This window comes from Microcaecilia unicolor, chromosome 3 (assembly GCF_901765095.1).
Source record: "Microcaecilia unicolor chromosome 3, aMicUni1.1, whole genome shotgun sequence".
Classification (NCBI taxonomy): domain Eukaryota; kingdom Metazoa; phylum Chordata; class Amphibia; order Gymnophiona; family Siphonopidae; genus Microcaecilia; species Microcaecilia unicolor.
Window position 1 is genome coordinate 8617030 of NC_044033.1, and position 13092 is coordinate 8630121.

General features: G+C 48.0%; 2 protein-coding genes and 1 long non-coding RNA gene across 7 annotated transcripts in view; 2 read left to right on the top strand and 1 right to left on the bottom strand.

Annotated features, from left to right (window-relative positions):
• SLC29A1 (solute carrier family 29 member 1 (Augustine blood group)) overlaps positions 1–9049 on the top strand; it is a 309536-nt gene extending 300487 nt beyond the window's left edge. For all 3 annotated transcript variants that reach the window (XM_030195748.1, XM_030195747.1, XM_030195749.1), the window contains 2 exons: positions 6643–6842; positions 8922–9049. In XM_030195748.1, coding sequence (XP_030051608.1) covers positions 6643–6842; positions 8922–9033 — 312 coding nt within the window. In that variant the 3' untranslated portion in view covers positions 9034–9049. The remainder of the gene's footprint in view (positions 1–6642; positions 6843–8921) is intronic.
• A 975-nt stretch (positions 9050–10024) lies between these two features.
• LOC115465331 (keratin-associated protein 4-6-like) lies at positions 10025–12832 on the top strand. Of its 2 annotated transcripts, none has more exons than XM_030195750.1 (3): positions 10025–10432; positions 10713–11086; positions 11297–12832. In XM_030195750.1, the coding sequence occupies exons 1-3, from the start codon at positions 10044–10046 to the stop codon at positions 11596–11598; spliced, it is 1065 nt and encodes a 354-aa protein (XP_030051610.1). In that variant the 5' UTR covers positions 10025–10043; the 3' UTR covers positions 11599–12832. The 2 variants fall into 2 exon arrangements, with proteins under 2 accessions (XP_030051610.1, XP_030051611.1); XM_030195751.1 differs by having other exon boundaries at positions 10713–11062; positions 11098–11939.
• Positions 10520–10935, bottom strand: LOC115465332. Of its 2 annotated transcripts, none has more exons than XR_003941395.1 (2): positions 10890–10935; positions 10520–10749 (listed from the first exon to the last, which is right to left on the bottom strand). It is a non-coding gene; the product is annotated as an uncharacterized LOC115465332 (long non-coding RNA). The 2 variants fall into 2 exon arrangements; XR_003941394.1 differs by lacking the exon at positions 10890–10935 and adding an exon at positions 10820–10848.
• Positions 12833–13092: the final 260 nt, after the last annotated feature.

The following is a 13092-nucleotide window of genomic DNA, read 5'->3' on the forward strand; positions in this document are numbered from 1 at the left end:
TCGTCCCCGATTTTCGGCGATAATGGAAACCGAGGACGCCCATCTCAGAAATGACCAAATCCAAGCCATTTGGTTGTCGGAGGAGCCAGTATTCGTAGTGCACTGGTCCCCCTAACATGCCAGGACACCAACCAGGCACCCTAGGGGGCACTGCAGTGGTCTTCAGAAAAAGCTCCCAGGTGCATAGCTCCCTTACCTTGTGTGCTGAGCCCCCCAAAACCCACTCCCCACAACTGTACACCACTACCCTAGCCCTTAGGGATGAAGGGGGGCACCTAGATGTGGGTACAGTGGGTTTCGGGTGGGTTTTGAAGGGCTCACATTTACCACCACAAGTGTAACAGGTAGAGGGGGGGATGGGCCTGGATCCGCCTGCCTGAAGTGCACTGCAGTACCCACTAAAACTGCTCCAGGGTCCTGCATACTGCTGTCATGGAACTGGGTATGACATTTGAGGCTGGCAAAATATTAGAATGGGAGGGGGTTGGTGACCACTGGGGGAGTAAGGGGAAGTCATCCCCAATTCCCTCCGGTGGTCATCTGGTCAGTTTGGGCACCTTTTTGAGGCTTGGTCGTGAAAAGAAATGGGCCAAATAAAGTGGACCAAATGCTCGTCAGGGACGTCTTTCTTTTTTCCATTATCGGTCGAGGACGCCCATGTGTTAGGCACGCCACAGTCCCGCCTTCGCTACGCCTCTGACACGCCCCCGTAAACTTAGGTCGTCCCCACGAAGGAAAGCAGTTGAGGACGCCCAAAACCAGCTTTCGATTATTCCGATTTGGGCGACACTGTGAGAAGGACGCCTATCTTGCGATTTGTGTCGAAAGATGGGCGTCTTTATCTTTCAAAAATAAACCTGTTAGCTGACATCAATCTGGCACAATGCTTTAATGGGAAAGGGAACTGGGACTTGATGTACCGCCTTTCTAAGGTTTTTGCAACTACATTCAAAGCGGTTTACATATATTCAGGCACTTATTTTGTACCAGGGGCAATGGAGGGTTAAGTGACTTGCCCAGAGTCACAAGGAGCTGCAGTGGGAATTGAACCCAGTTCCCCAGAATCAGAGTCCGCTGCACTAACCACTAGGCTACTCCTCCACTCCAAAGATGGTTTAAAATAAAAGAGATATTACAGCTTAAGAGGCAGACATAAGTACATAAGTAATGCCATACTGGGAAAAGACCAAGGGTCCATCGAGCCCAGCATCCTGTCCACGACAGCGGCCAATCCAGGCCAAGGGCACCTGGCGAGCTTCCCAAACGTACAAACATTCTATTCATGTTATTCCTGGAATTGTGGATTTTTCCCAAGTCCATTTAGTAGCGGTTTATGGACTTGTCCTATTTAGGAAACCGTCCAACCCCTTTTTAAACTCTGCTAAGCTAACTGCCTTCACCACTTTCTCCGGCAACGAAGCCCTAACCTCCTTAATCTTTCTTCATAGGGAAGTCATCCCATCCCCGCTATCATTTTAGTCGCCCTTTGCTGCACCTTTTCCAATTCTACTATATCTTTCTTGAGATGCGGCGACCAGAATTGAACACAATACTCAAGGTGCGGTCGCACCATGGAGCAATACAACGGCATTATAACATCCTCACACCTGTTTTCCATACCTTTCCTAATAATACCCAACATTCTATTCGCTTTCCTAGCCGCAGCAGCACACTGAGCAGAAGGTTTCAGTGTATTATCGACGACGACACCCAGATCCCTTTCTTGGTCCGTAACTCCTAACGTGGAACCTTGCATGACGTAGCTATAATTCGGGTTCTTTTTTCCCACATGCATCACCTTGCACTTGCTCACATTAAACGTCATCTGCCATTTAGCCGCCCAGTCTCCCAGTCTCATAAGGTCCTCTTGTAATTTTTCACAATCCTGTCGCGATTTAACGACTTTGAATAACTTTGTGTCATCAGCAAATTTAATTACCTCGCTAGTTACTCCCATCTAGCACAGACCCCTGAGGAACCCCACTAACTACCCTTCTCCATTGTGAATACTACCCATTTAACCCCACTCTGTTTCCTATCCTTCAACCAGTTTTTAATCCACAATAGGACTTTTCCTTCTATCCCATGACCCTCCAATTTCCTCTGTAGCCTTTTGAAAATCCAGATACACAATATCAGACGATTACTCTGTATATAGTGCCTGAAATAGCTTTGGGCATAGGAGCCAACTTTTCAAAATTATTTGGGGTGCTAAGCCCAATAGAAATAACCCCCTCCCTGGACACATCCAAGGAATTTTCTTAATATTGGGGGTGCTAAAGCACCCACAGAGTCGGCTCCAATGGCTTTGGGCTATAGGAGATCACATAGCCGATACATTTGTCTTATGATGCCTCAAAGCTGAATTTACGTTGTAAACAGTGGCGTAGGAAGGGGGGGCGGTCCGCCCCGGGTGCACGCCGCTGGGGGGGTGTCGTCTCCGTTGGGTCCTTGCTCCCTCTGTCCCGGAACAGGTTACTTCCTGTTCCAGGGCAGAGACAGCAAGGAACCAATGGAGCCGACGCAGCTCCCAGCGACGTGGGCTCGGGGGTGGATCGGTCCTCCCGCCCGCCCTTCGCTGCCAAAGTAAGTTACAATGCACGCCGGAGGGGGGCGCCGTGCTGCACCCGGGGGGGGGGGTGCGCGGCGGCGACCCGCCCCGGGTGCCAGCCGCCCCCGCTACGGCACTGGTTGTAAAGCCTTGTTTTGAGTAGTTCCACATGATTTTCACCACTTTTGCACGTTTAGAACATTCCTCCCTATTGGTTTAATTTTTTGTTTTGCAGTGACAACTTTTCTCCCTTAGTTTTTGTGGAGAATCCCAAAAAGTAGCAAGAGACCGTGCTACTTAACCCAGGGATAAGCAGTGGCTTTCCCTAGGTCTAATAGTACTTTATAGATTCTTCCTCCAGGAACTTGTCCAAACCTTTTTTAAACCCAGATACGCTAACCGCTGTCATCACATCCTCTGGTAATGAGTTCCAGAGCTTAACTATTTGTTGAATGAGTGAAAAAAATACTTGTTTTACAAGTATTACCCATGGAGTATCCCTTAGTCTTTGTACTTTTTGAAAGAATAAACCATCGATTTACCTGTTTCACTCCACTCAGGGTTTTTTTTACAGCTCAGTCATAACCCCCTCAGCAGTCTCTTCTCCAAGCTGAAGGTCATTGATGTAAATATTGAAAAGGGTGCTCAGACTACGTCCCTGTTTCACCCCTCCCTGTCTGAAGCTCTCCCTGCAGGTTTATGGTTGGGTTTTTTTTTTTTTGTTACATTTGTACCCCGCGCTTTCCCACTCATGGCAGGCTCAATGTGGCTTACATGGGGCAATGGAGGGTTAAGTGACTTGCCCAGAGTCACAAGGAGCTGCCTGTGCCTGAAGTGGGACTCGAACTCAGTTCCTCAGGACCAAAGTCCACCACCTTAACCACTAGGCCACTCCTCCACTGTTGCTACTGTTTGAGATTCTACACGGAATGTTGCTATTCCACTAGAAGTCGGCCCTTGTTGCTATTCCACTAGAAGTCGGCCCTTGCAGATCACCAATGTGGCCGTGCAGGCTTCTGCTTCTGTGAGTCTGACGTCCTGCACATACGTGCAGGACGTCAGACTCACAGAAACAGAAGCCTGCGCAGCCTTCCATGTAGAATCTCCAATAGTAGCAACAGAACCTCAAATAGTAGCAACATTCCATGTAGAATCTCCAATAGTATCTATTTTATTTTTGTTACATTTGTACCCTGCGCTTTCCCACTCATGGCAGGCTCAATGCAGCTTACATGGGGCAATGGAGGGTTAAGTGACTTGCCCAGAGTCACAAGGAGCTGCCTGTGCCTGAAGTGGGACTCGAACTCAGTTCCTCAGGACCAAAGTCCACCACCTTAACCACTAGGCCACTCCTCCACTGTTGCTACTGTTTGAGATTCTACATGGAATGTTGCTATTCCACTAGAAGTCGGCCCTTGTTGCTATTCCACTAGAAGTCGGCCCTTGCAGATCACCAATGTGGCCGTGCAGGCTTCTGCTTCTGTGAGTCTGACGTCCTGCACGTACGTGCAGGACGTCAGACTCACAGAAGCAGAAGCCTGCGCAGCCTTCCATGTAGAATCTCCAATAGTAGCAACAGAACCTCAAATAGTAGCAACATTCCATGTAGAATCTCCAATAGTATCTATTTTATTTTTGTTACATTTGTACCCTGCGCTTTCCCACTCATGGCAGGCTCAATGCAGCTTACATGGGGCAATGGAGGGTTAAGTGACTTGCCCAGAGTCACAAGGAGCTGCCTGTGCCTGAAGTGGGAATCAAACTCAGTTCCTCAGTTCTTCTACCTTAGAGTTGAAGTATAAATGTGTGGGGTATAATTAGAGCGTAGGATTTTTCTCCAATTTTTATTAATGTCCATTTATATACCCTATCTTATTGCAACAATTCCAGCTTGCTGTTACTTGAGAGCCAGACGGTGCTGTCAAATGCAATGAAAAGCTTGACTGATAAATCATGCAAATGTTTCTCTGAGGGGGTGGGGGGTTTTACATGTGGTTGGTGCTTTGGAAAGACTTTTGCAGTTGGTTAGCAATTATGGTAGGGTAGGGAAGGACAGAAGTGTTTACTTACACTGCTGGCTCCCTGCTCTACCTTGTCTGTCTGGCAGAGCTGTCCTAGCCAGTAATGGATGCCAATCCTGTGACCGGGAGGACAGCCAGGAAGGAAGTTCACCAGCATGCCTCTTTAGGAAAGACAGTCCCTCACTTTGGTCAAAGAACAGCCTGTTTCTTACCACAGCAATTATAAAAATGTTCCTCAAAATAGCCTTTAAATGTTGGCTACCGTAGCAGAAAGCTTCCTACCATGGCAACCGACTGGTTAATGAAACCTTCGGCAGAAGCTGCTGTGCAAGAATAGTAAACCAAAGCCAGCCCAGAAGTAAGCTAAAGCACTGACCCCCCCCCCCCCCCCCCCAAAAGTGACTGAGCACGGCCAAGAAGAAGGAACCCCAGGCAGTGGCCAGAGTGAGAGAAAAGAAGCCCCGGGCAGTGAGCATAGCCAGGAAGAAGGAAACCAAAGCAGTGAGCACAGCCAGGGAGAAGGAAACCCGTATTATCGAAACAAGGTGGGCGTCCATCTTTCGTTTCGATAATACGGTCGGGGACGCCCAAATCACGAAATTTAGGTCGACCTTAGGGCAGTGAGCACAGCCAGGGAGAAGGAAACCAAGGCAGTGAGCACAGCCAGGGAGAAGGAGCCCCAGGCATTGAGCACAGTCAGGGAATTCGTTGCCAGAGAATGTGGTAAAGGTGGTTAGCTTAGTGGAGTTTTTAAAAGGTTTGGACGGCTTCCTAAAGGAAAAGTCCATAGACCGTTATTAAATGGACTTGGGGAAAATCCACTATTTCTGGGATAAGCAGTATAAAATGTTTTGTACTTTTTGGAGATCTTGCCGGGTATTTGTGACCTGGATTGGCCACTGTTGGAAACAGGATGCTGGGCTCGATGGACCTTTGGTCTCTCCCAGTATGGCAATACTTATGTACTTATGTAATAGGAAACCAAGCAGTGAGCAAAGTCAAGCAGAAGGAGCCCCAATAGCAAATATACCCAGAGAGTGAGAACCCCAACCTGTAAATACAGCCACAGCATGGAAACATCAAGCAACTAGTACCGTCCAATAATGGGAAACCAAGCAGTAAGAACCACTAATGGACGGGAGCCCTGGCTGTGCTGATCTAGGTTAAGGAATCCCAGGTAGTGAACACAATGAAATCATGGGAAACTCAGGCAGTGAACACAACCACAGAGTGGAGGAGTGGCCTAGTGGTTAGGGTTAGGGTGGTGGACTTTGGTCCTGGGGAACTAAGGAACTGAGTTCGATTCCCGGCACAGGCAGCTCCTTGTGACTCTGGGCAAGTCACTTAACCCTCCATCGCCTGCCGCATTGAGCCTGCCATGAGTGGGAAAGCGCGGGGTACAAATGTAACAAAATAAAAATAAACCACAGAGTACGAACCCCCAGCAGCGAAAAAGCCAAATCATGGGAATTCCATGCAATAAGCCCATAGATACACATACACCAAACAAGAGGCCCAGCTGAATTATGGGAACCCAAGCAGTGAGCAGAGTCCGAGAAACGGTTCCCTCGCAGTGAGTACAGACAAAGTGTGGGAACATCGAAAACTGGGCAGAACTGAGAGATGTGAGAGCCCTGTGGAGTGAGTCCAGACGGACAAAGGAGGTCAGGCAGCGAGTACAGGCAAATCAAGGGAAGCCCAGCCAAGAGCAAAGCCTTAATTGGGAATAGCCGCACACACTCAGCCTCATCACTGCCTCTGTCCCTGTCGTGCATGCTTAATCCTTTTGCTGCTACCCATCCCCCCTCCCCTTTTTCTGATTTCCCTTTCTGCTGCCATTTCTACATGATTTCTGGCTTTTTTTTTTTTTCACATCTTGGTCCCTTGTTTCTCTCTTCCTCCTGGTTGCCTCGCTCTTTCTTTCCTCCCCACAGTCACTCAGGTACGATGTGGGAACAGAGCACCGTCAGGGTTAGAAAGTGGCATTGATCGGCAGAAGAACTTGCTAGGGTCCCCTGCTAATATTATTTCCATTGCCTCTTCTGTCTCCCCCACCCCCCATCTGACCAGCCTGGGAAGGACAGCATCCTGCTGCACATTCTGGTGATAGCTCGGATCATCTTCATCCCGCTCTTCATGCTGTGTAACATCCACCCTCGTCAGTACCTGCCCGTGTTCTTCAGCCACGATTCTTACTATATCGTTGTCATGATCGTCTTCGCCTTCTCCAATGGATACCTCGCCAGCCTGTGCATGTGCTTTGGACCTAAGTAAGTACTTGATATGCGAAGGAGTTACCTCGCCTTTCTCTGTCTGTGCTGGTCTCTATAGTAAATACATGGTGTCAGGTGTGTAGCCAGATGTCAAATTTTTTTTTTGGGGGGGGGGCACATTTTGTCCCACCTTTCCGCTGTTCTTCTCCTCCTACCACAACCCTCCATTCCTGGGCTGGCGGGAATCCTCAAATCCCACCAACTGAAACCTTCCTCCAGCGCTGCTCGCTGCCATGCCCCCCCCCCCCCCGCCCTGCTTTCCCCCGTGGCATGCATGCTCAATTTCACTAAAACCGAGCATGTGTGCGGTGGGGGGGGGGGGGGGGAAGGAAAGTAGGGCAGGTAGCATGTGGCGAACAGCCCTGGAGAAAGGCTCTTGTGTTGGCGGGGCTTGGGGATCTCCACCAGCCAAACCAGACCTTTGGGGGCCCTAATCCAATTTGGGGGAGGGCCCAGGCCCCCAAGGACCCCCCATGGCTACGCCACCGCATGGTGCGTAAGAGAATTAGCTCTCCTTTCTCTGTCTTTTCTCCTCTTTGTATTAAATACAGATCCATTCCTTTTATCTCGCTGCACCTCACGCCTGGAATAGACTTCCCGAGCCTGTACGTCTAGCCCCGTCTTTGGCCGTTTTCAAATCTACTACTACTACTTAACATTTCTAAAGCGCTACTAGGGTTACGCAGCGCTGTACAATTTAACAAAGAGAGACAGTCCCTGCTCAAAGAGCTTACAATCTAATAGACAAGTAAAACGGTCGGTCCGATAGGGGCAGTCAAATTGGGGCAGTCTGGATTCACTGAACGGTAAGAGTTAGGTGCCGAACGCAGCATAGAAGAGGTGGGCTTTAAGCAAAGACTTGAAGACGGGCAGGGAGGGGGCTTGGCGTAAGGGCTCAGGAAGGTTGTTCCAAGCATAGGGTGAGGCGAGGCAGAAAGGGCGGAGCCTGGAGTTGGCGGTGGTGGAGAAGGGTACTGAGAGGAGGGATTTGTCCTGTGAGCAGAGGTTACGGGTGGGAACGTAAGGGGAGATGAGGGTAGAGAGGTAATGAGGGGCTGCAGACTGAGTGCATTTGTAGGTAAGAAAGAGAAGCTTGAATTGAATGCGGTATCTGATTGGAAGCCAGTGAAGTGACCTGAGGAGAGGGGTGATATGAGTATATCGGTTCTGGCGGAATATAAGACGTGCAGCAGAGTTCTGAACAGATTGAAGGGGGGATAGATGGCTAAATGGGAGGCCGATGAGGAGTAAGTTGCAGTAGTCCAGGCGAGAGGTAAATCCAGGTTAAAAGCCCACCTCTTTGACGCTGCTTTTGACTCCTAACCATTACTCACTTGCCCTGTACCCTTTTATCCCCACCTCGTTAATTCCCTTACCTCTTAGTTGTTCTGTCTGTTTGTCTGTCCTATTTACATTGTGAGCTCTTTGAGCAGGGTCTGTCTTTTCATGTATGGTGTACAGCACTGCGTATGCCTTGTAGCGCTATAGAAGTGATAAGTAGTAGTAATGTAGAAGCCTGCCCTTCGAGATCAGCAACGCGGCCGCACAGGCTTCTGTTTCTGTGAGTCTGACGTTCGTACGTGCAGGACTTCAGACTCACAGAAACAGAAGCCTGCGCGGCCGCATTGCTGATCTGCAAGGGCAGGCTTCTGCATGGAGTGTTGCTAGTGGAGGAGTAGCCTAGTGGTTAGGGCAGTGGAACATGGGATGTTGTTACTATTTGAGATTCTACATGGGACGGCAGTAGCTCCAGGTTAGCATGTGGTAAGCTGCGTTTGACAGCCATTTTGGTGATGTGTGAAATAAGAAACCATGTATTATTATTACTATTATATCCATCATGCACTGCTGTGTACATCCAGTCGTGCTACACGATTGATACATCTTATTAGTCGGGGATATAGTGTGGCACAGCAGCTGCAACATCGCTTGATACCAGAACTTTTCTCTCAGGACACCTGGCCCTAAGAACATAGAAGTGGAGCTTGGGAGGAATTGCTTTTTTTTTTTTTCTTTGCACTGTGATTGAAAAACAGGAAGACATGCTGTGCTTCTGTGTCTGTGTCCTCTCTGCAGGAAGGTGCTTGCACATGAAGCTGAAACAGCTGGCGCTATAATGGCATTCTTCCTCTCCCTGGGCCTGGCCCTTGGAGCTGCCTTCTCTTTCCTCTTTCGTGAACTGGTGTAACAGACTAGGAATATCGCCATAACCTCCAGGAATCGGGGGAGATGCTGACGGGGAGCTGCCGGTCTCAACAGGAACAGTCAACCGAAGTTTTTTTCATAAAGAGACTTGTAAAACTGTACACACTCTCTCCCGCGATGGAGCAGTCTCTCCAGAGAGAGATCTCTCTCTCTCTGTGCTGCTGTCCCTTGCCCTCTCACTGGTTTACACTCTTCTCCATGAAAAAACTTTCTGTTTGTCTCCTTGTGTAAAGTATTCTGCCTCCCTCAGGAACGCTCACTTTATATAGTGAGTGTAAACTTGGTCTTCCACTCCAAAGCATTCTTACTATGGCTCGTTTTCTCTCACTGTGCTGCACACTCACTCTCTCTCACCAAGCTGTGTTCTCACTGGTGTTGCCTGCTCACTCTCGTTTTCCAAGGAGCTTGTGACTTCATGTTTTTATAGGAGTAGCCTTCCAGAGCCATGTGTTTTTTTCACAAGCCCAACTCAGGACTGTCGTGCGCTCACAGGGAGAAGAAGGCAGTGTACACGTGGGGGTCATTTTTCAAACCATGTATTAACCTGCAAAGTCTATGGGAACTTTTCACATACACTAATTCTGAAAGAAAAAGTGAGCACATTTTCACTTTGAAAACTGCCCAAGGAGAAAAGCACCTCCACAAAAGTGCACCTCTGTTTTTTTTTCTGTGTGGATACATTTTTCAACTACAATATTGCACACAACTTGTGCTGTACAAATATGTAAGTACATTGAAACACCTCCCCTCTTGTGTGTGTGTGTAAAAGCGTGTGCACCTCAGCACTAGGTCACTGCTTTTACTGACATGTAGGCTGAGCACTAGACGGCCAAATTACATGGGTAAATGTTTTTTACCCGTAGAATTCACTTTGACAATTGAGTTTTTAATGAAAGCCCATCCTCTACAGCAATCTATACAACTCATATACACACTGAATAGCCACAGCTTTCAGTGTATGTTGTTTGCACATATATCACCAGCTTTCAGTGTATGCTGTGTGCATCCATGCCTCAAGCTTTCAGTGACTGCTGTGTGCACACATGCTACCAGTTTTCAGTGTATGTTGTGTGCACACCTACTGCCAGCTCATGCTGCCAGCCTTCGGTGTATGCTGTGTGCATCATGCCTCAAGCTTTCAGTGACTGCTGTGTGCACACGTCGCCAGCTTTCAGTATACATTCTGTGCATGCATGCCACCAGCTTTCAATGTATAATGTACACATGCATGCCCCCAGCCCCCCAGCCCCCCAGCTTTCAGTGTATGTTGTGTGCACATATGCTACTAGCTTTCATTGTATGTTGTGTGCACATATGCTACTAGCTTTCAGTGTATGTTGTGTGCACACATGCTACCAGCTTTCAGTGTACCTCATGTGCACATATGCTACTAGCTTTCAGTGTATGTTGTGTGCACACCTACTGCCAGCTTTCAGTGTACCTCATGTGCACATATGCTACTAGCTTTCAGTGTATGTTGTGTGCACACCTACTGCCAGCTTTCAGTGTATGTTGTGTGCACACATGCTACCAGCTTTCATTGTATGTTGTGTGCACACATGCTACTAGCTTTCAGTGTATGTTGTGTGCACACATGCTACCAGCTTTCAGTGTACCTCATGTGCACATATGCTACTAGCTTTCATTGTATGTTGTGTGCACATATGCTACTAGCTTTCAGTGTATGTTGTGTGCACACCTACTGCCAGCTTTCAGTGTATGTTGTGTGCACACATGCTACCAGCTTTCAGTGTATGTTGTGTGCACACATGCTACCAGCTTTCAGTGTACCTCATGTGCACATATGCTACTAGCTTTCAGTGTATGTTGTGTGCACACATGCTACCAGCTTTCATTGTATGTTGTGTGCACACATGCTACCAGCTTTCATTGTATGTTGTGTGCACATATGCTACTAGCTTTCAGTGTATGTTGTGTGCACACATGCTTCCAGCTTTCAATGTATGTTGTGTGCACATATGCTACTAGCTTTCAGTGTACCTCATGTGCACATATACTGCCAGCTTTCAGTGTATGTTGTGTGCACATATGCTACTAGCTTTCAGTGTATGTTGTGTGCACACATGCTTCCAGCTTTCATTGTATGTTGTGTGCACATATGCTACTAGCTTTCAATGTATGTTGTGTGCACATATGCTACTAGCTTTCAGTGTACCTCATGTGCACATATACTGCCAGCTTTCAGTGTATGTTGTGTGCACATATGCTACTAGCTTTCAGTGTATGTTGTGTGCACACATGCTACCAGCTTTCATTGTATGTTGTGTGCACATATGCTACTAGCTTTCATTGTATGTTGTGTGCACACATACTGCCAGCTTTCAGTGTATGCTGTGTGCATCCATGCCTCAAGCTTTCAGTGACTGCTGTTTGCACACGTCGCCAGCTTTCAGTATACACTCTGTGCATGTGTGCCACCAGCTTTCAATGTATAGCGTACACACGCATGCCCCCAGATTTCAGTGTATGCTGTGTGCACACATGCTGCCAGTTTCCACACACTGTACACTCTATGTACACGTATTGACAGCTTCAAATGTCCATTTTGCAAGCAAATGTCACAAGCTCTCGGTATGTATTATTGGGGTAAGTCTATGAAGAAGGTGCCTCCTACACAGGTAAATCACTAGACTACAGACAGCTACATGCGTATGTGTGTACATACTAGAATATAGGCAGATAAGTAAATGTGTATGTGTGCACATATTCATTAGAATACAGGCAGAAAGAATGCATATGTGTGCACTTATTCACTAGAATAGAGGCCGATACATGCATATGTGTGAACGGATTTCTAGAATGGAGGCAGGTACATGGGTATATGTCCACATACTAGAATAAAGGCAGATACATGTGTATGTGTGCACAGATATAGTAGAATATAGGCAGATAAATGCTTATGTGTGCACAGACTCATTAGAATACAAGGCAGATAAATAAACGCATATGTGTGCACATTTTCCCTAGAATACAGGCATATTCACGCCTATGTGTGCACATATGAAGGTAAACGCTGAAACTCTACTTAAGTGCTCTTTTGTAAACGCGCACATTTCTTACGTAGCGTGAATTTGACAGAGAGGTGGAGCCTGGGTGGGACTTGGGCGGGACTCACACACACTTGTAACTTGTAGAACGCTAGAAGTTTCCTGTGTATTTTCAGCCCGTGCAGCAGCTCCGTGTCCTGCATAGTTTCTTGCATTTAACTGCGTACGCATGTATTTGCCCAGTTATGCTAATTGTCTATAGAACAGGCACCACATGTTACAGTATTACCCCCTGTAGGCACGCATAGCACGTGCTTTCAGCATACACCGTTGCACTGTGCATCTGCACACCACGAGCTTTCAGTGCACACTGCACGCATGCATCTCCAAGCTTTTTAGAGAATGACTGAACTAGGACTGTTAACTTTTCACTTTACAGCGAGCTCTGAAGCAGTTCCGCAGGCGTCTCCTAAGCGGGGCTTGTGTAGTGAAAGTGAGGGTGGTGATAGCCAAACACCTCACGGACTCCAGGCCTTTGTAGTACCCCTGTTCTTGCTGCAAAATAGACTCCAGAGAGAAATTAGCAGAGGGGAGTCTGTGGAGGGAGGGCAGCATCTAGACAACCAGAAAAAAAAACCTGCAGCAGTGCCCTGGAAGACTGGCACCTATCCCCGGTCCTCATATTCAGCAGTGCCTGGAGGGGAGGGAATGACGCCTCTCGCCAAGTCTCTGAAGGGGGAGTGAACATCCAGTGTGGACAATGTCCAGCTTTAAGACAAAGAGATCCAGCCTCTGCCCACAGGAGGTGCTGTAAGGAGTGGTACAGGAGCTCAGGGTGTGGGAGTACTCTCAGTGCGTGCAGTCCCAGCCTCTCCCTGCAGGAGGCACTGTAAGGAATGGCACTGGAGTGCTGGCGTAGGGTGCTGCAAACCCAGGTTCAGGGGTGTGCTGGTAAATTGTTAACAGGGGGCTCTCTCTCGCCAGCAAAGTAAAAGAGAATTCAGGAGGGGCCCAAGCCCACATTTTGGGATCCA

Coding starts and splice junctions, on each gene's coding strand:
- LOC115465331 (XM_030195750.1), top strand. CDS start 10,044: ATGCTGTGTGCATCCATGCCTCAAGCTTTCAGTGACTGCTGTGTGCAC. Junction 10,433..10,712: donor TCAGTGTACCTCATGTGCAC/ATATGCTACTAG, acceptor TGTTGTGTGCAC/ATATGCTACTAGCTTTCAGT. Junction 11,087..11,296: donor ACTGCCAGCTTTCAGTGTAT/GTTGTGTGCACA, acceptor CTTTCAGTGTAT/GTTGTGTGCACACATGCTAC.